Below are 22,577 nucleotides of genomic sequence, written 5' to 3'. Positions count from 1 at the left end.
CCCAGGGAGCCCAGGACTGGCCCTGTGTTCGCCTGGACAGGGCAGCTGCCCCCAGCTGCCAGTCCGTTCCACACACACAGTGCCCTGCTCTTCTGCTCACACATCCCATCTCCCCACAGAGCCTTTTCCCTAGCGAGCACATCTAGGCTGGCCTGGCCAGCCACTCCTGCACCCCCTCCCCAGGCTGTGGAGCCCAGGGCCATGGGGTGAGTCCTCAGGGTCATGCTGGTCATGCTGGGAAGCAGACCCAGCTCCAGGTGCCTACTGTGCCTACTGCCCCCTTCACCTCAGCACTCAGACACTGCCCCACGGCTTTAGAGAAGATCTCAGAGAAAGGATCTCAGACAAACTACTCGGAGCAGGGTCCTTTATTTTGTTTAAACAAACAGCTCCCAATTTACACAAAGTCTCTGGGTCACACAGGACAGGCAGATACTGAAATAGAAATAGGATGAAGAATGACTTCCTTTTTGTGGACAGCATTAATACAACCAAGAAAAGCTAAAAACCAAAGAAACCAAACCAAACAACCTCCCAAAGAGAGTCTGGGCATGTAATGAGTTACGAGACAAGGGATATGCAGAAGAAGATGGGCAGTTCATTGCCGCTTCTGAAAAGCAACCAGTCATCAGTTTCCTTAGGGCATCCTTGAGCTCCTGGTTCCTCATGCTGTAGATGAGGGGGTTCACTGCTGGAGGAACCACCGAGTACAGAACTGCCACCACCAGGTCCAGGGATGGGGAGGAGATGGAGGGGGGCTTTACGTGGGCAAACACAGCAGTGCTGATAAAAAGGGAGACCACGGCCAGGTGAGGGAGGCACGTGGAAAAGGCTTTATGCCGTCCCTGCTCTGAGGGGATCCTCAGCACAGCCCTCAAGATCTGCACGTAGGACAGCACAATGAAAACAAAACACCCAAAAGCAAAGCAAGCACTAACCACAATAAACCCAACCTCCCTGAGGTAGCCGTCTGAGCAGGAGAGCTTGAGGATCTGTGGGATTTCACAGAAGAACTGGTCCACAGCATTGCCTTGGCAGAATGGTAATGAAAATGTATTGGCTGTGTGCAGCACAGCATAGAAAAAAAGACTGCCCCAGGCAGCTGCTGCCATGTGGACACAAGCTCTGCTGCCCAGGAGGGTCCCGTAGTGCAGGGGTTTGCAGATGGCAATGTAGCGGTCGTAGGCCATGATGGTCAGAAGATAAAACTCTGCTGACATGAATAGGACAAACAGAAAGAGCTGAGCAGCACATCCTGCAAAGGAGATGGCCCTGGTGCCCCAGAGGGAATTGGCCATGGCTTTGGGGAGAGTGGTAGAGATGGAGCCCAGGTCGATGAAGGAAAGGTTGAGTAGGAAGAAGTACATGGGGGTGTGGAGGTGGTGGTCGCAGACTATGGCGGTGATGATGAGGCCATTGCCCAGGAGGGCAGCCAGGTAGATGCCCAGGAAGAGGCAGAAGTGCAAGAGCTGCAGCTCCCGCGTGTCTGCGAATGCCAGGAGGAGGAACTGGGTGATGGAGCTGCTGTTGGACATTGGCTGTTTCCTGGTCTTAAGTTCTGTCCAAAGAAGGAAAAGACAGGAAAAATTTAGGACAGATTTCTCGAAGAAAATCCAGTCAATTTTTCATAGAAATCCCCCCGCAGTTGGAATGCATTTCCTTTCTCCAGTTTGTGCTGGCTGAGTGTGCTGTGAGGAGCAGGACCTCTGCCCTTCTGCTGCTGAGGAGTCAGCTTTGCTCTGCTGCAGTGGGTACATGGGAGCTGGTTTGTGACAGCTCCGATGTTCACAGGGGATGTCAGATGTAATCCATCTTTCATGGAAAAGTTCAATATCTGCACTCATGACTCATGGAAGAACGTGGGCTGCGGAAGAGAGGCTCAGCATGACTTTCTTATAACTTTGTCTGTGTTTTTTCAGAGGGCTGCAGTGTCCATTAGCCCTATTCCCATCTGCCCTGTGTTTTCATTTTGCCACCTTGAAGATGACTTCACACACAAATTACTCTTTTAAAAAAACCCTAAACCTGGACTCTGATGAGACCAGAGGAGTCCTGTTTCAAAGGACAGCTCTGCAAACTCTCCTCTAGCCCAGCCCAGAGGTGGAGGTGTGATGGAGATGGCAGGAGACGGCCCCTCCCAGAGAGAAGCAACTGACTCTGCGAGGAGAGGCGCACCTCGAATACTGTGTTCAGTTTTGGGCCCCTCACTACAAGAAGGACACTGAGGTGCTGGAGCGTGTCCAGAGAAGGGCGACGAAGCTGGTGAGGGGTCTGGAACACAAGTCTTATGAGGAGCGACTGAGGGAGCTGGGGTTGTTTAGCCTGGAGAAGAGGAGGCTGAGGGGAGACCTTATCGCTCTCTACAACTACCTGAAGGGGGGTTGCAGAGAGGTGGGTGTTGGTCTCTTCTCCCAAGTGACTAGTGACAGGACTAGAGGAAATGGCCTCAAGTTGCGCCAGGGGAGGTTCAGGCTGGATATTAGGAAAAAGTTCTTTACTGAGAGAGTAGTGAAACATTGGAATAGGCTGCCCAGGGAGGTGGTAGAGTCACCCTCCCTGGAGGTATTCAAGGAGCGTGTGGATGTGGCATTGTGGGATGTAGCTTGATGGGCACGGAGCTGTGTGGTGTTGGGTGGGTTGGTTTTTTGGTGTGTTGTGGTTTGTTGTTGTGGTGTGGTTTGTTTTTGTTTTTGGTTTTTTTTTTTTTTTTTCCCAGGTTGGACTTGATGATCTTACAGGTCTTTTCCAACCTTAGTGATTCTGTGATTATGTGATTCTGTGATTCTGTGAAAGGCTCCGCACTCCCGAGGATCCCACAGCAGAGCTGCGCCTTTCTGGGGGGCAGCTTGCAAGCCCTGCAGGACAGGCAAAGCAGAGACTCGGGGGTCCCTCACATGGGAGGTTCTACAGAGAGAGTCAGCTCATTGCCCCGCAGACAGTGCCCAGCAGACATCTGCAGGGAAACACAGAAAGAGAGCTGCCTGAGCGCACCCTCCCCCTGTGCTTGTTTGCAGTGTCCTCCCACTCCCCGTCCCTGTCTCTGCTGCCTGCAGCTGTCCCTGCCAGGAGCTGGTTCTCTGTCCCCTGTGTCTCCTCCCTGGCAGTGCTCACAGAGCCCATCCCACCCGCTGCCTGCTCAGCTCTGCCCTGCAGAGCCCTCCCTGCAGCAGGACACTGCCCAGGGGCATCTCTGGGTGTGCAGGCTCTGAGGGGAACATCAGACCAGCCCTGGCGAGGCTGGAAAAGTGACACTGATGCTGTCTGTAACCACGGCATGGTGATTTCCAATACTCCCCGCTTTATTCACCTCTAAGAGGAACAGACTTGGAATTTCAGTGCCTCCTCCAGAAATGAGAGATTAATTCCTATGTGCCATCGCCCACCCAGACAACCCAGAGGAGAAGATTGAAAGACCAGGATCCTTCCCTTTCAGTCATATTTCTTGTGTATCGACTGTAGGACATATGCACTGGTCCTACACTGGAGGTCTGACTGCCGAGGAGGTGATTCATGGCCCGGACCCTGTGGCCCTGGGGATGAGGCTGTGCTGGGTGGCAGAGGAGACCAGGGACTTGCACTGGGGAAGTTCTCTGAACTGCAGGAGATGGCAGGGAGGTGTCCAAATTCTCCCTCCCGCAGCACTTTGTGTAGGAGGAACCTGTCTCTCAGTGTCTCTGATGCCTGGGGCTCTCCCTGCTGGGAGCTGATTCTCTTTCCTCCTGCAGCAAAGCACTGCCCAGGGACATCTCTGTGTGTGCAGTGAGCAAAAGAGCTGCTCAGAGAAGTGCTAACAAGAACTGGGCTGTTTGTGCCTTCTCCAGAAGAGAGAAATAAATTGCCATCACCCACTGCTCACCCAACCACCAATCGGAGAAATGTCAAAGCACAGACTCCTGCCCTTGCAGGAAAATGCTGCCTTTACGTCCCTCTTCAGAACAACCCTCTGCAAATATCCTGAGAGTGATGTGGAGCTGTGAGCAGCCCTGACCCACACAGCACCCTCTCAACAGCAGAAGGACCCTGCCATTGCACTGGTCTCTCCTTCCACCCCCAGCTTCTCCCCACAGCGCCATGGGGAGCTCCCCGGGCAGGCTGAGTGCTGACCCTGGCAGACGGCAGAGTCCCTGCCCCAGCACCCAGCCCCGGGGGTGCAGGGACCCTGCTCGGACGGACAGCCCTGGGCACCCCTGGCTGCACACCCACCTTCACACCCTGCAGCCGTCCCTGGCAGAAGGCAGCCCTCATGCCCTGTCCCTCTGATGGTGCAGCAGGGAAGCCCTGCTCTGGAGCACCTCCTTCTCCTCTATACAGGAGTAAGATTCCTGGGTACCATGCCAGCTTTACGAGAGCCCTCCATGAACTGTAGCTGCATTGCCCTGCAGCCAGAGACTTACCGTGTCAAGGGCTGTGAAGATTTCTCCTCCAGTGAGCTCACCTCTGTCCTCCCATTCCACACTGCCTTTAACCTCTCTCTGCCTCACTCCTCTCCCCTCGGTGCCTGCAGGCAGTGCCCTCAGCCCTGCTGCGCTCTGCAGAGGAGCTGCTCCTGGGCAGAGCTGTCTCTCGGCAGTGCTGCCCGCTTGCCCTGAGCTCCCTCTGTCCCAGGAGCCCGGCACAGCCTCGCAGCAGAGGACCATCTCAAGGTGTTTTAATGACCCCTCGGGTGGGTTTGGTGCCCAGTCCATGAACCTCAGACAATGACAGGGAGTTGAAGAAACCTCTCAAGATGTCAGTGTCTGATGTAATCTCCAACTTTTCTTGGAGTGTTAATGGGTCCCACGGAGGGACATTGCTGACAAAGCCTCCCCAGGGGCTGCTTAGAGCAGAAAACTCCAGGCAGTGATGACAGGTAGGCAAAGTCAATGTGAAGGAAGAGATTCTGAGTAACCCTGGATGTGTTACCTACAGGCAAAGGGCCAAGTTCTGACCCCCAGCCCCTGGGAAGGGAGATCCGGTCCCTCACACATTGCTCAGGCCTGTTTCTTGGGGGATGTGATGTGGGGATGGGCAATGCCCAGGGCAGGACTACGGTAGGATACCTCCCAGGCTCCCAGGTGGGGAAGGGGAGGCAATGAGCCCCGAGTGCTGTAAGGACAAGGTGCTTCCTCATGGGTGTCAGTGGCAGAGACAACAGCCACAGCCGAGGAGGGAAAGAGCTGATCTCTGTTGGGGGCTTTTCCGACTTTCTCCATCCCTCTCTCATCTCCACCATTGGCTGTCCTATGGTCTCCCACACCTGCACCTCTTTCTCTGCAGGCTGTAGACATCCACCCTGCTACCCCACCTGGCTCTCACCTGAGCATCTTCCTTTACTGATATCTCTCCATCCTTCCTCGTTGTCCCTTGCAACACAAAGCCTTGGGTTGATCCAGTCTCCCTCTGGGTGACTTCTTACACCACAGCACTGCCCTTCGAGTGACATTTCTGTTTCCTCGTGTCCAGTCTGGACCTCTCCAGTTGCACTTTGTGCTATAAGTTCTTCCTCATGCTGTTTCCAACTACAAACAAAAGATTCCATCATCTCTTATACCACCTTTCAAGCAGTTTCAGGCTACTCCTATACTGCCCTGAGACTCTCTGCCACTGGGCCAAAGCTGCCCAGGTCCCTCAGCCGCCCCTCACATGTCATGTGCACCCGGTCCCAAACCCCATCTTGGCAGACCTGCACTCGACACTCTCTCGTTCCTCCTGACTTCTCCAAATTGGGGAGCCACCCACTGGGACACACCCATGTGTGTGGAGCCACACCAGTGCTGAGTCAAGGGGGATGATCACTCAAGTTGTCTGGGTGGCCCACACTCCTCCTAACACAGCCCCACGTGCAGCTGCCCTTGTTCATAGCGACCATACGCTACTGGTTGTAGCACATCCCTCATAGTGCCTGTGGAGCAGTGGCTTAGTAACAAGGGACACGATCTGATTCCCATGAGCAACCCAGTCTCTGATGAGAGGAAAGGCTCAGAGGAAACCGTTAACTGTCCTTGAAAGCCTGTTGTGATAAGAGACAGTGGAATGGTAAGCAAGAAGAAGGAGCTACATCCACGAAGAGGAGAAGTGCTCCTGTGCGTGCACAAGAGCACTGTACCAATCACACTCGCCGTCTTGGCGCGTGAACAGAGGCTGTAAGCCAATCATACAACTGTTGCGGACGCGTGTTCTTGGCATCTGTCTATATATACTCTGTAAGCTTGAATAAAGGGGAGAACGACTATACTCATATTGAGATCCCATCGTTACTCCGGGTGGTTCTCCCTCTCCAACAAGTGCCCAGGCCCTGCTCCTCAGCTGCTCACGTCCCAGCCTGTCCTGATATATGGGGTTATTCTCCCCACGCCCCCCACCACTGCAGCTCAGATGCAGAAATGTTGAACCATACGACTGTCACAGAGTTCCTTCTCTTGGGCTTCTCCTCCCTCCACCATCAGGAGCGCCTCATGGCAATCGCTCTCCTGGCTTCGTACCTGCATATCCTAGGGACAAACCTGCCGATCATTCCCTTGTTCTTGCTGAAAGAGACCTCTACAGTCCCACAGACTTTTCCCTCTGTAACCTCTCCTGTTTGGAGGTTTTCATCACCATATCCATCATACCCAAAGACGTAGGAAACTTGTGCATGGCCAGCAAAGCCATGTCCTGCCCAGGCTGCTTAACTCAGTGCTACTTCTACTCCCTTCTGGGCTGCATCTTCATGTATGTCCAGCCTTCAAGTCACCACATTTCCTGAAACAAGGCAGTGGCCCTTCTCAACACAGTGCCAACTCCTTTGACGAACCCTTTATTTTCAGCCTCAGGAATCAGCTGATGGAAGATGCTCTCAAGGCAGGTTTCAAGAGAAGTGGGATAATCTTCAGAAACCACTTTTCCACATGAGGAGAGGTGTTGTAAGTGAATTTTCAAAGGGGAGAGGGGTGGGGAGGGCAAACACATGGTTATGATGCATCTGCAGAAATGAGACCTCTCTTTCTTAGCAGTGTAAGATCTCCTTAATCGAATATCACACCAGACTCTCTTCTGCAACAGGTCATCATAGGACGACCCTACATAGCAATGCCTTTCAAATGACCTACAAGCACTTTACAAACCCTGGTGAATACCACAGTGGCATTTTCTAAGCATGCAAACCAAGACAGAGAGCAACAAGCAGAGGACTTCGTCCCTCCATGGCACACCCAATTCTCAACAAGCTTCACCCTCCTCCAGTTCTCATGCAACTTCGCCTTCCTCCTAAATCTGGTTTCCTGATTATTTTGGTGGCAGATCTTTGCTGAACCTCTTAGTCTTTAGAAAATGACAGAAAATAGGTGGAACACAATGAAGAGAACAGTAACAGCTTGCTTTCTGGACCAAGTGGCACTTACATCTCTGTTAACCTCCCGGTCAGAACAAAAACATGCCTGAAATTCAGTCCAGTTGAACTGTTGAGAATGACCTCTCTTCTAATTTGGTCCCGAATCTAGAACATTGGTCAGGAATGTCGTTTTGAGTAACAGTGCACCTGTCTCCAGATCACTCATGTTTGGTGAAAGAAATGTCCAGTCCTTGACACAATGGTCCCAGAGCCAATACTTCAGCTAATCCAGCACATTCAGTGGAATTATCTTGCTCAGACATAGACTTTTATAAATTTAATATCTAAAAACATGAGTTCATTGTCTGACATCCTTTGATAGCGGGGAAGATCAGCACTCTAAAAGGTGATATCATCTCCTCCTACAGTGGTCTTCAGGAGAACTGTACTTAGCATAGACTTGGCAGCTTAGTTTTCCCATAGGTCATTTGCAGAAGGGAGGGACTCTTGCTCAGCAGGGCCATCCTTTGAAGACATGAGGGATACAATTGTACCTTAAAGTCTCTCCAAAATTAAACGGAAACCTGTCCTCTTCTCTAATCCCTGTCACAGTGTTGCCATTTAGTGCCAGTGGCTCTTTGCACAGTGGCAGCTATGAAGTGAGACCATGTGTCTTGGTACAGTCCTGTCCTGCCTGTCTTCTCATTCCAGCTCCTCTTTCCTTAGATACCCTCTCTGTGTCCTTGACACTGCTGAACCCAGATACAGGCAGCGTGGTGGTCAGTGCAGTCAGAGCTGTGGGGCATAAGCTAATGGGCACTCACACACCTCAGTGGACAGGCAGAGGTTGGGGCAGAGTGTATGGGGCCAGGCTGCCAAGACATGTCCCTTATGTTCTCAACTCTCTTAATCTCTCGCTGTCTCTTTCTCCATCTTGCGCGTATCTTAGGGATCCATCTCAATCCCTCAGCTCTCTCACAGTTGTCTCTCAGCCATCTACATGGGATGTGATTTAGAGCGAGCAGTGAATCTGAGGCACCCTCCCCATGGAAGCACCTTCAGGACCAAGGCACCCCAGTGTAGGAGGGGTGAATGACTGAGTAAAAGGGCTCCTCCATTCCAGGAGCTCTCTGGGCTGTCTAGGTGACTGCCTCGGCCATCTCCAACTCGCTGTAAAGGTAAAAAGTTTGAGAAATTTCTTCCTCAGGGTGAAGATCAGTCTATGGCACAATGCGTTGCCCTAAAGGCTTTTTTGCACGATGGAGCTTTTCTGTCGGGCCCCTCTTTCTGTTGCTTGAAAGCAGGACTTGGCTAACGCCTGTGCCAGGTACTACGGGGAATAACTTCATGCGTCATAATGTAATGTGAGCAAATGAACATTCTCTCTCATTCCACAGAAATAGGCACCTCAGTGCGGCAACTCATCTCTCTAATGAGAGGAGGTTCTTCCAAGAAGAGCAGTTTGTCCCTCTCAAAGAACCTGTTCCTGCCCTTTCACGAGGAATGGAGCCCCTAAGCCAAGTGTGAATTCAGTCAGAGGAGGGAAAACCGCCATGTTGTCTCTGGCAGTGACTCCTTCCCGATTCCTTTGTACAACAAACAGAGAAGCGCATGCCCTTCCTCAGGTTCCCTTCCTGCCAAGTGGGGAAAAGAAGGTCCTACAGCACTTCATGGAGAAAGAGGATTGGGACAAGCGGACATCACCAGTGGAGTTCCTCCTCCTGCTGGGACTGAGTAATGTCCCCAAGCTTCAGGCGCCTCTCTTTCTCCTCTCCCTCGGGATCTACATCGTGACGGTGTTTGTTAACATCCTCATTGTTGTGCTGGTGCTGGCAGATGGGCATCTTCACACTCCCATGTCCGTCTTCCTGGGGAATTTCTCCAGTGTGGAAATCTGCTACACCTCCACTATCCTGCCCAGGCTGCTGGCCAGCTTCCTAGCCAGGGACAGAACCATTTCTGCCCAAGGCTGCATGGCACAGTTCTTTTTCTTTGGCTGTTTTGCAGGTACTTAGTGCTATCTGCTGGCCACCATGTCCTAGGATTGCTACTTGGCCATCTGTCAAGCCCTGCTCTAGGCAAGCCTCATGAACTGGAAGCTCTGTCTCCAGCTGGCGGCTGGGTCTTGGCTAGCAGCATTGCTCATGTCTACCATAGTCACCGGGCTCTTTTCCAGGTTACAGTTCTGTGCTCCCAATGCCACTGATCACTTCTTCTGTGGTTTTGCCCCATTGCTAGAGCTTGCCTGCAGTGACACCACGGTGCTTAGGCTGGTTACTTTCAGAGTCTGCTTTCTGGGTGTAGTCTTCCCATTTGGACTCACACTGGTATCCTACATCTGCATCAAAGCTGCAGTCCTGAGGATCCCAACCACCATGGGGAGGCAGAAGGCCTTCTCCACCTGCTCCTCTCACCTCATCTTGGTGACTGTTTTCTATGGCACCCTCGTCCTTGTCTATATGACACCCAGGACAGCCTCCCTGAGGCAGCTCCATAAAGTCCTCTCCTTTTTCTACACCATCCTCACGCCCCTGGTCAATCCACTCCTCTGCAGCCTGCGGAACAGGGAGGTCAAGGGGGTTCTTGGAAATGCACTCAGAAAAACTGTGGCCTGCATCGAGAGCTCATACATGTTGTGATCCACCAGGAATAAACAGGTGGTGGATCTCTTTTGATCAAGTGGGGACCACTTGTAAGTGCCTCTTTTGTGTACCAGGTATATCTTTAGAAGTGCAGAATCTTGGGACTGGTTGTGGAATGAAAAGCGGGAGAAGGGAATTTGTGTCTTAAAGAAATATAGGTCTGGTCTTGAAGAGTGTAAAAAACTTGCCTGGCTTTCTTCCTTCTTTAAAGGAAACCCGGTTGTGATCCTGCAAGTGGGAGCTGTTGAAATGCCACACCTGCCCAGGAGTGGGAGGAAACTGACTCTAAGCATGCTGTTTTCTCTTCTGTCACCCAGCCAGGCTGAGGCGTGGCATTCCTGCATGTCTGGGATTCCTCAGGGCATCTCCCTATTGGCAGGGAGAAGTGGGCAGCTGGATCAAGCCCTTCCACTGCACATGTCTAAATCCAACTAGGTGAATCCCATCTCTTTGTTCTCTGGGCTTCCTAGCAGAGGAGAACTGTGAAAGCTACTCTGATAGGGTCAGATCCTCTGAAAAAAAAAAAAGGTAGATCCTTGCGCAGAGGAAAGATGCACAAGTTGGGTCTCAGTTTCCCAATTTTTTAACACAGAAATCATTACTTCCCCTTTCTTTCCTTCTCATATTCTGACTCCCATCCAACAATGTAATTCCTTGGAGTCCAAACCACTAAAATTCACACTGCCTCCGTCTTCACTATGACACTGGGTGTTGTGTGACACAACTCTCCTGGATCTCCAGGCAGGACGGCAAAAGTCTGATAGCTGAACCAGAACTTTTCCTCTTCCTGGAAATGTCAATGCCACAGGCTCGAGCCAAGAGGCCCAAGAAACAAAACTTCCCAGAGGGTCAATTCATGAAAACATCCCACAGGCTGTGGGACTTGCTCTTGACTGACAGAGAATTTGTGAGTCTGGACAAATTTGTGAGTCTTCACCTATTTTTCCCCCTCTCTTTGTAACTTGGCTCTCAGCATTTCTGTATTGGATCTGCTTTGCCGCTTTGAAAATGTGTCTTTGAAAAACTAGCTCAGGATATTTTCTTTATCTTTTTTTTAGCCCAAATGAATATGCAGCATTGAAGTGGGTTTCCATATATGGAGCAGTTTTGCACAATGTCTGCTCCAAGAGGAGAAATATCTCAGCCTGCAGTGGGAAAGGAGTGAAGCTGTGGGGGGTAAATGTGCTGCTTCAGACAATATGTGGTATGCATGCAAGAGAAAATGTTGTGAAGGTGAATGGGCATGAAAGAAATGGAAAACTGCCCATCCAATGGAGCTCTGCAAGAGGAGGATGGAGCCGTACATAACATGGCGTGATCCAAGTGGGATCAGAATGGAGAGAAGACTTTTGTAGGGAATGGAGTTGCAAGGGACTACCTTGATGTCACTCAACTGAAAAAGAGAGATTGGACAGTGTGCTGAAGTGACGGGCAGAAGTGTCCTGGGCTAAAGGACCTTGGCTAAGAGAAGGTTGGAGGGATTTGGGTTGCAGAGATTTGAGGTAGTCCTTTCAAGACCTAATCAGGCTGAGCTTTGGAGACAAGTGAAAATAAGGAAGCTCTCAAGGATGTTTTGGAATTCGTTGTACTATCTTTGCTCTCTCTTATCATTTAAAGATTACAGTATTGCCCTTAAGTAATCCATGCTCCATATGTTTTTTCTCTGCTTTTTTGAGGAGGGGGAGGTGGAAGAGAAGAATAGTTTCTTTTTTAACCAAAGGCAGCCAAAGGGCAGATCCCAGGTTAGCGAAAAGGTACAAAGGAAGGCAAAATTTTGATGTGGTGTACACTGGCACAAGAAGTTTACCTGCATTTCCATTCTCTGAAGTCCTAACTGGGCGGCAGAGAGCCTGGAAGCTCAGAGCTCCCTTCATCTGCCCTGTATTTCAGCATGTAAAATGAAGCTAACCTAGTCATAAAGTTGGTTTTGATTCTCTTCACAGCCTAAGGCACAGCATGGGGCAGGAGACAGGCAGGACACCTAAAGAGGACTCACACTTCTCTGGAAAAAAGTTTAGGTGCTTGTGGGAACCTCAGGAGGCATGGCATACCGATTCCAGGGTTCAACAACCTGGTCAAATGCCTTGTGTCCTTCTCTGGAATGGTGGCATCGATTTGTGGCACTTGTTTGCGGACTCTGTACAAGGATCATAGAAACATCAATTCATAGAATGGTTTAGGTTGGAAAAGACCTTTAAGATCATCAAGTCCAACCATAAACATAACCCTGCTAAGTCCACCACTAAACCATGTCCCTAAGCGCCTCATCCACAGGTCTTTTAAAAACCTCCAGCTATCGTGACTCAACCACGTCCCATGGCAGCCTGTTCCACTGTCTGACAACCTTCTCAGTGAAGAAATTTTTCCTAATATCCGCTCTAAGCATCCCCTGGCACAACTTGTGGCTGTTTCCTCTTCTCCTATCACTTGTTACTTGGGAGAAGAGACCAGCACCCACCTCTCTACAGGGGGACAATCACTTCCCTAGTCCTGCCGGCCACATGGTTTCTGATACAAGCCAGTATGCGGTTGGCCGTCATAGCAATGTTGGCCAACAGATGAATGTTTCTTTTCCATAGGTATTCAGAGAGATCCTTCTTGTGCTCGGAAGAGGCTGTCCTGCAAGGCCTATCACATTTCCTGAGCTCCTTCCCCCTTCAGAGCTGCTTCCCACGGCACCACCTGGATCAGTCCCCCCCTCTGGAGTCCACCAGCCTGTGCTCTGCTGCTGGCCTTCCTTTGACACCTGGGACCCCACTATTTCCTTGTTTGCCAGTACCACCTCACAGAATCACAGAATCACAGAATCAGTACGGTTGGAAAAGACCTGTAAGATCATCGAGTCCAACCTGGGGCGGGGGGGGGGGGGGGGGGGGGGGGAAACCACAAAAAAAAAAACCACACCACAAAACCCACGCCACACAACAACAATAACAAGCCACAACCCACCCAACACCACACAGCACCATGTCCATCAAGCTACATCCCACAATGCCACATCCACACGCTCCTTGAAGACCTCCAGGGAGGGTGACTCTACCACCTGCCTGGGCAGCCTATTCCAGTGTTTCACCACTCTCTCAGTGAAGAACTTTTTCCTAATGTCTAGCCTGAACCTCCCCTGTCGCAACTTGAGGCCATTTCCTCTAGTCCTGTCACTAGTCACTTGGGAGAAGAGACCAACACCCACCTCTCTGCAACCCCCTTTCAGGTAATTGTAGAGAGCGATGAGGTCTCCCCTCAGCCTCCTCTTCTCCAGGCTAAACAACCCCAGCTCGCTCAGCCGCTCCTCGTAAGACTTGTGTTCCAGACCCCTCACCAGCTTCGTCGCCCTTCTCTGGACACGCTCCAGCACCTCAATGTCCTTCTTGTAGTGAGGGGCCCAAAACTGAACACAGTATTCGAGGTGCGGCCTCACCAGAGCCGAGTACAGAGGCATGATCACCTCCCTGCTCCTGCTGGCCACACCATTTCTGATGCAAGCCAGGATGCCGTTGGCCTTCTTGGCCACCTGGGCCAAGATGCTCACCTCCAGGTGAGCATCCCCCTTACTGTCCCACCTGGCAGCTCTCTTAGGAACTTGTCCCAGGAGCATCCAGGCTGCCGGCATCCTGTCGCTTTGCCTGGCCAGGGAATGCCAGGGCACTTACAGTCCCCCACAGGAACCTGCTCCTTAACCTGGAGACTTCCTCGGCTTGCTGAGAGAGGACTATTGCTGTTTCCTCTCCCTGACCAAGTAGGTTATGACTGCCGATACCATGTCACCCTTACTGACTTCCCTTCTCATCCTCACTCACAGGGGGTAGCCCAGCCTGTGGCCCATCTCACAGAGGAGCTCCACATATCATAGCTGCTCCTTCACGCAGGGTGCTTCCCCCCAATTCTCGTCCTCCCTGTCACCTTCTCCATCAGAGCCTGTATCCCTCCACTGCAGCACCCCAGCTCAGCAAGCTGTGCCACCACATCTCATTTAATCCCAAACCATCACAGTAGAGTGACAAGTCCTGGGGCTTCACCTCCTCCTGCCTGTGCTCCAGCTCCTCCTGGCCATGCACCTTTGGGCTGCAGCACCTCAGCCGTGGCACCGGGGTGGAGCGCAGACTTCTCACAGGGAAACCTGATCACTGATCCTGACCATAAGACCATTGTGCATCGAGCAGTTAGTGCTGTGCTGCGCTGTGCTGCGTGTACAGCGTGGCCTCCACACCTGTACAGTGCTGCAGAGATCCCTTGGGCACAGGACAACCTCAGCAGCTCCTTGTCACAGTGCAGCCTGCGGGCAGCTCCCATGCGGTACTGGCCATCATGGCACCTGCATGGCCTTGTCTCTGTCTGACAATGCAGCAGGAAGGTCTCATGAGAACATTATTTCTGACTGACTGTGGAGAACAGGCATAGTCTCGTTTCCTTGTAAGAGAACAGTAAGAGTTTGAATGGCCAAAATGGGAGACTTTTTTCTCTGGACAGGGTCTGCGTGGCATGCTTCGCATGGCTGGGAGTCCCATCTGATGCTACACCACCTAGGCATCCCACCACCTAACTGGATCAAAGATTACCTATACTATTGTCTCCTTATAATCTTAGCCCTCACAGCATTTTAAATGATACCTCACAGAGTCTGAGTACCTTCCTTACTGGGATCATCATGGACCAGGTTCTACTGGTGAAGAACTCTCCCAGCACACTTGGATGCAGCCCCTACGGTCCAATGGACTGGTAGGTGTGCAGTTTGCTCAGGTAACCCCTGGCTTCATCCCCATTCACAGCTGGTTGTTCTCCTCCAGAGCCCTGCCTCAAAGCACAAAGGCCTGGGAGACCTTGCTGGTGGAAACTGAGGCAGAGGGGACACAGAGCATCTCAGATCCATCTACACCTACTCTTACTAAACTCAGAAGTGGTTCCACAGTCTCTCTGTCTCTTCCTTAACTCTTCCTGAATTAGCAACAGCTCATCTTGGTGCCCTTGAATTCCCTTTTGAGTGTCAATTGAGTTTTGATATGGACCATTGCTGTGGTTGGAGGATGTAGTCTTTGAAGACAAGATGTGTGCAGGCACAGTGAGAAAAGGATTGTTCTGTTCCGGGACTGTATCATCAAGGGAGTGAATAAAGATCCCTGTGTGATGTGCTTTGTGTTCACGCAATGCCTGCAGCTGTTGGGTAGAGAAGGGACAGACGTTGCCTCTCTGATGACATCTGATGAGCGATACCTCTGAGTGATGGCAACATTCAATGGCACACAGCCACTAAATTGCATTGTCTGCAATGCCGCCTGCGGTGTCTTGTCACGCACCCACCCTGAATGGGAATTGCTTTCCTGTTGGTCCTGTGATTTTCTTGCCAGCCCTGGCATCTCATGTAGCTCTGTGGGCCTGGATTTGAACATTACATTGAGCAGCTGCCTTGAATTCTGTACCACAATGTGGGGATGAACACGAGACAGCTGCCAATACAGTCAGTGAAGGTCTAGTGAATCCAACACCTGGAGGAGAGGAAGAAAGAGACAGAGCTCTCCCTGTGGCATACGACTCCATTCCATCCTATGAATGTCTCTATAGGCTGACCTGAACATAACGAGTAGGGACAGGTTCAGTTGCCCTTAATTTGGGCAGCAGCTGTCCTTTCAGTTGGCCAAAGGAAATTCCCAAGAGCCTCCAAGAAGATGCCCCAGATGTTGGCCTGTCTCTACATCAGCCTGCACGTACCTTCAATCTGTCTCTATTAGCGGCACATATCTTTGACCACCTCTGGCACCTCAGATGTCACCAGACAACTGCATCTGAACAGCTCACTCCTGGCCTCCAGCTCCATTAATTACCATGGGAGCTGAGAGCAGGAGCTCACATGCAGGTGCCTATTGTGTGTCCACCTGAAGGGGGGCAGGAGGAATCCCACCTGCTGTGGGTCTGTGGTGTGCATGGGAGGGAGCTGAGTGCCCTTCCAGCCCCAGCACTCCAAACCCAGGATGAGATGCCTTGTCGGGCTCAGCTGCATCCCTTCCCTCAGCAGGGGTAAAGGAGATCCCTGCCTGTCCCTGTCTGGCTGTCCTGTCTAAAGATGGGCCAAGAAAAGGTGATATTTAGGTGTGAGTCTGTCTCTCAGCAGGGAAATGTCAGTGCTGGGAAGAAGTGTCTCTCCCCAGCTGCGGGAGGGAACCTCAGTGATTGCTCCAGCCTGTTTCACAGCAGGTTCCCCTGGAGCCCCAGGGACCCCTGGGGGGAGCCCCGAGGGGCAGAGAAAGTGCCGCCTTGGGCTGCTCCTCTGCTGCTGAGCTGGGCCGGGCTCCTGGGATGGAGGGAGCTCAGGGCAAGCGGGCAGCACTGCCGAGAGACAGCTCTGCCCAGGAGCAGCTCCTCTGCGAAGTGCAGCAGGGCTGAGGGCACTGCCTGCAGGCACCGAGGGGAGAGGATCAAGGCAGAGAGAGGTTAAAGGCAGTCTGGGGTGGGAGGACAGAGGCGAGCTCACTGGAGGAGAAATCTTCACAGCCCTTGACACGGTAAGTCTCTTGCTGCAGGGCGATTTAGGTACAGTTCACGGGCAGATCTCCTAATGGTGGCACATCCCACAAACTCTGAGACCTTTCAGGAAGAACTGCCACAGGTGCTCCAGTGTAGAGGAGGAGGAGGTGCTCCAGAGCAGGGCTTCCCTGCTGCACCATCAGAGGGACAGGGCATGAGGGCTGCCTTCTGCCAGGGACGGCTGCAGGGTGTGAAGGTGGGTGTGCAGCCAGGGGTGCCCAGGGCTGTCCTTCCGAGCAGGGTCCCTGCACCCCCGGGGCTGGGTGCTGGGGCAGGGACTCTGCCGCCTGCCAGGGTCAGCACTCAGCCTGCCCGGGGAGCTCCCCACGGCGCTGTGGGGAGAAGCTGGGGGTGGAAGGAGAGACCAGTGCAATGGCAGGGTCCTTCTGCTGTTGAGAGGGTGCTGTGTGGGTCAGGGCTGCTCACAGCTCCACATCACTGCAGGATCTTCCCAGGAGACTTTTCAGGAAGCACAGCAAGGCAGGGGCTGCCTGAAAGGGAAGGATCCTGGTCTTTCACTCTTCTCCTCTGGGTTGTCTGGGTGGGCAATGGCACATAGAAATTAATCTCTCATTTCCGGAGGAGGCACTGAAATTCCAAGTCTGTTCCTCTTAGAGGTGAATAAAGCGGGGAGTATTGGAAATCACCATGCCGTGGTTACAGACAGCATCAGTGTCACTTTTCCAGCCTCGCCAGGGCTGGTCTGATGTTCCCCTCAGAGCCTGCACACCCAGAGATGCCCCTGGGCAGTGTCCTGCTGCAGGGAGGGCTCTGCAGGGCAGAGCTGAGCAGGCAGCGGGTGGGATGGGCTCTGTGAGCACTGCCAGGGAGGAGACACAGGGGACAGAGAACCAGCTCCTGGCAGGGACAGCTGCAGGCAGCAGAGACAGGGACGGGGTTGGGAGGACACTGCAAACAAGCACAGGGGGAGGGTGCGCTCAGGCAGCTCTCTTTCTGTGTTTCCCTGCAGATGTCTGCTGGGCACTGTCTGCGGGGCAATGAGCTGACTCTCTCTGTAGAACCTCCCATCGGAGGGACCCCCGAGTCTCTGCTTTGCCTGTCCTGCAGGGCTTGCAAGCTGCCCCCCAGAAAGGCGCAGCTCTGCTGTGGGATCCTCGGGAGTGCGGAGCCTTTCCTTGGGGGTCGGCACTCTCCTCGCAGAGTCAGTAGCTTCTCTCTGGGAGGGGTCGTGTCCTGCCCTCTCCATCACACCTCCACCTCTGGGCTGGGCTGGAGAAGAGTTTGCAGAGCTGTCCTTTGAAACAGAGCTCCTTTGGTCTCATCAGAGTCCAGGTTTAGGGTTTTTTTTAAAAGAGTTATTTGTTTGTGAAGTCGTCTTCAAGGCAGCACAAGTGAAAGGACAAGGTGGATGGGAAAAGAACTGATAGACACTGCAGCTCTCCTGACTCTGCATTAAGTTACAAATAGCTGAGACCTTTTGCCTGTCCCATCTCAAGACTCTTCACATTTTCAGTCATAAAAAAGAGGATTTCTACCCCTAAAAAAAACACCCGCCAGATGTGATGTTGTAAAAAAAAAAACATAGACAATATTGTCAAAAAGACATGCTAAGCCCCTCTTCCTCAGGCCACGTTCCTCTCAGTCATGAGTGCAGATATTGAACTTTTCCATGAAAGGTGGATTACATCTGACATCCACTGTGATCATCGGAGCTGTCACAAATGAGCTCCCATGTACCCACTGCAGCAGAGCAAAGCTGACTCCTCAGCAGCAGAAGGGCAGAGCTCCTGCTCCTCACAGCACACTCAGCCAGCACAAACTAGAGAAAGGAAATGCATTCCAGCTGGGGGGGGTTGCTATGAAAAATGGAGTGGCTTTTCTCAGAGAAATCTGTCCTAATTTTTTCCTGTCTTTTCCTTCTTTGGATAGAGCCCCAGACCAAGAAACAGCAAATGTCCAACAGCAGCTCCATCACCCAGTTCCTCCTCCTGGCCTTCACAGACACGCGGGAGCTGCAGCTCTTGCACTTCTTCCTCTTCCTGGGCATCTACCTGGCTGCCCTCCTGGGCAATGGCCTCATCATCACCGCCATAGTCTGCGACCACCACCTCCACAGCCCCATGTACTTCTTCCTCCTCAACCTCTCCCTCTTTGACCTGGGCTCCATCTCCACCACTGTCCCCAAAGCCATGGCCAATTCATTCTGGGACACCAGGGCCATTTCCTACTTGGGATGTGCTGCTCAGATGTTTTTCTTTCTGTTCTTGATTGTAGGGGAGTATTGTCTTCTCACTATCATGGCCTACGACCGCTACGTTGCCATCTGCAAACCCCTGCACTACGGGACCCTCCTGGGCAGCACAGCTTGTGTCCACATGGCAGCAGCTGCCTGGGGCAGTGGGTTGCTCTACGCTGTGCTGCACACAGCCAATACATTTTCACTACCACTCTGCCAAGGCAATGTTGTAAACCAGTTCTTTTGTGAAATTCCCCAGATCCTCAAGCTCTCCTGCTCAGACGCCTACCTCAGGGAGGTTGGGCTTATTGTGGTTAGTGCTTGTTTCAGTTTTGGGTGTTTTGTTTTCATTGTGCTGTCCTATGTGCAGATCTTGAGGGCCGTGCTGAGGATCCCCTCTGAGCAGGGACGGCACAAAGCCTTTTCCACGTGCCTCCCTCACCTGGCCGTTGCCTCCCTGTTCCTCAGCACCATCATGTTTTCCTACCTGAAGCCCCCCTCCATCTCCTCCCCATCCCTGGACCTTGTGATGGCAGTTCTGTACTCGGTGATGCCTCCAGCAGTGAACCCCCTCATCTACAGCATGAGGAACCAGGAGCTGAAGGAGGCCCTATGGAAACCGATCCAATGGACATTTCTCCATCAACAATAACCTGCCTCCCCTTCTCTGTGGAGTGCCCAGAGATTCTCTTAGCCCAGGACTGTGCTTTTTGTCCCTCTGATTATCATACCTGGTAGTAATTGCTGGGGTTCATACCACTGCTCTTGCGGCTTGTTCCTGTTGTGTCTGACCCTTTCACCAATGTGTTGAACACTGTGTCACGTCTGGCCTCTCTAATAGCATCTCTGAAATAAAAGGCAGTCTCCTGAGTGCAGTGCCTGACGGCTGAGCTTTCCTTGTAAAGCTCCTGCCAACAACACTCCAAAGGAATTGGACTTTTCAAAGTTTTCTCCTTCTGTTCTCACTGTGTTTGGGGCCATAATCTCAAGTCACACCTGGGACACTAAGAACTTGTCTGAAAACCACCTTCCTGGTGTCCAGAGGCAGTGGAGATGGTGCGTGAGCTCCCAGTCCCCTTCCTCCGGCTGCCAGAGGTATGACAGGGCTGATAGCAGATGTCAGTGCCTCTGGAAAGGAATGTGGAGGGCTCAGGAGAGGACAGGCACTCTCCATGTGCCCGGGGGTGGGCTGTGAATGGAGACTCAGAAGGTGAAACGCCCTCAGAGGTGCTGGGGAGCAGGGCTGGCAGGGAGCAGAGCGGGGCATTTTTCCATGTCTGCCCACACACCCCAGCCCTGGGGAGGGGCCTTTCTTGCGTGGCCAGCTCCGTCCTCCTGCTGGGCTCAGGGTACTGGGGCATGGCCAGCTCTGCCCAGCCTCTCACCTGGGCCAGACCCCCGGATCCCACAGCAGGGCTGTCTGCTGATGGCCCCATGGGACACAACGGAGGTTGTACAGGGGCAGGCAGTGGTGGGGGGCTGCACATAGGGGGCTGCTGGGGGAGCAGGCACAGAGGGCTGCTGTGTGGACTGTGTCGGGGGAGTGTTTCCCTGTCCTTTGATGCTCTCTGGTCCATGCAGCGCCTGCACTGTGGGGCTCTGGGACCATGTGGGGACCACTCAGCTGCAAAGGTCTCATCTTCTTGTCCCACAGTCCCCAGCTCGGTGTCAGCCGACGGGCACTGCCACAGGGCCTCTGTGCTGGGTGTAGGGTGTCTCCTCGTGCCCTGCTCTGAGCCCATGCAGGCACCCGCAGTGCATGTCTGTGCTTGTAGCTGGCCACCATGGCCCGCCTGCATGCTCCCAGGACATCCTGACCAGGCTGTCCTTGGAGATGGGTTGTGATGGTGGCTGAGGTGAGCAGCTCTGGTGCAGGCATGATCTGCAGTGCAGCACTCTAGCACTGTACAGGGTATAGAGTGTACAGGGGCTTTCCTGAACCAGGGACACCTCAGGGGAGTGGAGAGACCCATCAGAAGCCAGCAGCTAACGTGACAGCGGCCAACGAGACCTGGGTAGGGCCAGGAGCAATGGTGGCCAAGCCCCCACATGTATAAAAGAAAACCCTAGGGAGTGCCATGAGCAGGGCGGACAAATGGGGTGTGGTGCATCAGAAAGGGCATGGCGCGGCAGTTTGCGGGGCAGTTCACGTGGAAGGGCGTGCAGGAAGGGCGCTGTAACTCAGCCGGCTTGACCAGGGAGCCATGGTAACTCCCTGGCAGAACACCATGGCCTCTCTAAACTCTGCATCCACTGTGACTGATGAGTCTTTGCAGACAGAGCTCCACTGGGAACATGCTGGAAACACACCCTACCTTTCCTGGAACAAGCCTGTCAGGCAGACCAGACACATCATATGGAGGATTCCCTATCCTCTCTCCACCTGGCTGAACGCGGTCACTCAAGGGATAGGGGGAAACGGCGACAGGTTCCTGCCTGGCACAACAGACGCATCTCCTCCATCACTACCCCACCTTCCCAGGTGTCCTTGCACAACAGGTACGAGAATCTGCAAGTGGAACCCAATAATGACGAGGACGAAGTTTCATCTAGGTTGAAGGTGTCCCCAAGGTTAAGTCAGACTACTCCCTGTGTCAAAACCACTTCCATAAAGAGAAAAAGATGGGCCACTGTCATAGGAGACTCTCTCCTGAGGGGAACAGAAGGCCCAACAGGCAGACTGGACCCACTTCTTTGGGAAGTCTGCTGCCTCCCTAGGGTCTGCGTTAAAGATGTGATGGGAAAAATTCCTACCCTGGTACAGCCCTCGCATTATCATCCATTCTTGCTTTTTCATGTCAGCAGCAATGAATCACAGAATCACAGAATCATTAAGGTTGGAAAAGACCTGTAAGATCACCAGGTCCAACCATCACCACAACACCACCATGCCCACTAAACATGTCCCGCAGTGCCACGTCCACAGGTTCCTGGAACCCCTCCAGTGCTGGTGACTCCATCACCTCCCTGGGCAGCCTGTTCCAATAAGTTGCAATAAGAAGTCCAAGGGCAATCAAGAGAGAATTCAGGGCCTTGGGATGACTGGTTAAGGGATCAGAGGCACAAGTAGTGCTCTCCTCTGTCCTTCCAGTTGCAGGAAATGATGAAGAAAGAAACAGGACGAGCCAGCAGATCAATACCTGGCTCTGAGCCTGGTGTCACCAGCAGGATTTGGGGATTTTTGATCATCCGTCGGTCTACACAACACCAGGCCTGCTGTCAACAGATGGGGTACACCTGTCCCAGAAGAGGAAAAGAATCTTTGCAGAGGAGCTAGCAGGGCTCCTTGAAAGAGCTTTAAATTGGATTTGAAGGGGGAAAGGGATAAAACCAGGCTCACCAGAGATAAACCTGGGGGTGGCACTCCAATGTTTGAGGGCCGGCGTGCTAGCCCGGTCCTTCAGTCTGCTCCACGATGTGCTGAGTACAATGGAGCATATTTGAAGTGTGTTTATACTAATGCGTGCAGCATGCAGAATAAACAAGAGGAACTAGAAGCTTTGGCCCAGTACAGCCGAGGGTGCCCCCAACCTTCATGTCCCTCACCAGTCCCTCTTTGTTTGTCAGTACTAGGTCCAGCAGAACACCTCTCCTTGTTGTCTCCTCCACCAGTTATCATCAATATACAGGGGGAACCTCCTGGACTGTACATGCCTGGATGTGTAGCCTTCCCAGCAGGTACCAGGGTGAGTGAAATCCCCCATGAGAACAGAGACCTGTGATGGTGACATGACTCTCAGCTCTCTGTAGAAGGCCTCATCATTTTCCCCACCCTGATCAGGTGGCCTGTAATCAACACCCACAACAGCATCTCTCATGTCAGCCTGCCCCTTAATCCTTACCCACAAGCTCTCAACTCGCTCTTCATCTGCCCCCAGGGAGAGCTCGATACATTCCAGTTGCTCTCTCCACATAAAGAGCAACTCCACCACCT

At 52.6% G+C, this 22,577-nt stretch overlaps 2 protein-coding genes and 1 pseudogene across 2 annotated transcripts; 2 read left to right on the top strand and 1 right to left on the bottom strand.

The window, feature by feature from the left end:
* Window positions 1-561: 561 nt before the first annotated feature.
* LOC132321397 (olfactory receptor 14A16-like) lies at window positions 562-1,535 on the bottom strand (annotated as a pseudogene).
* A 7,306-nt stretch (window positions 1,536-8,841) lies between these two features.
* LOC132321396 (olfactory receptor 13C7-like) lies at window positions 8,842-9,927 on the top strand. The gene is made up of 2 exons (XM_059834894.1): window positions 8,842-9,295; window positions 9,593-9,927. The coding sequence occupies exons 1-2, from the start codon at window positions 8,842-8,844 to the stop codon at window positions 9,925-9,927; spliced, it is 789 nt and encodes a 262-aa protein (XP_059690877.1).
* Window positions 9,928-18,359: 8,432 nt separating this feature from the next.
* Window positions 18,360-19,295, top strand: LOC132321395 (olfactory receptor 14C36-like). The gene has a single exon (XM_059834893.1). It carries the CDS (start codon window positions 18,360-18,362, stop codon window positions 19,293-19,295), a length of 936 nt encoding a protein of 311 aa, XP_059690876.1.
* Window positions 19,296-22,577: the final 3,282 nt, after the last annotated feature.

The sequence above is a fragment of the Gavia stellata genome, unplaced genomic scaffold (assembly GCF_030936135.1).
Source record: "Gavia stellata isolate bGavSte3 unplaced genomic scaffold, bGavSte3.hap2 HAP2_SCAFFOLD_42, whole genome shotgun sequence".
Lineage (NCBI taxonomy): Eukaryota > Metazoa > Chordata > Aves > Gaviiformes > Gaviidae > Gavia > Gavia stellata.
The sequence above is the reverse complement of the archived record's forward strand: the minus strand, read 5'-3'. Positions and strand labels throughout refer to the sequence as shown.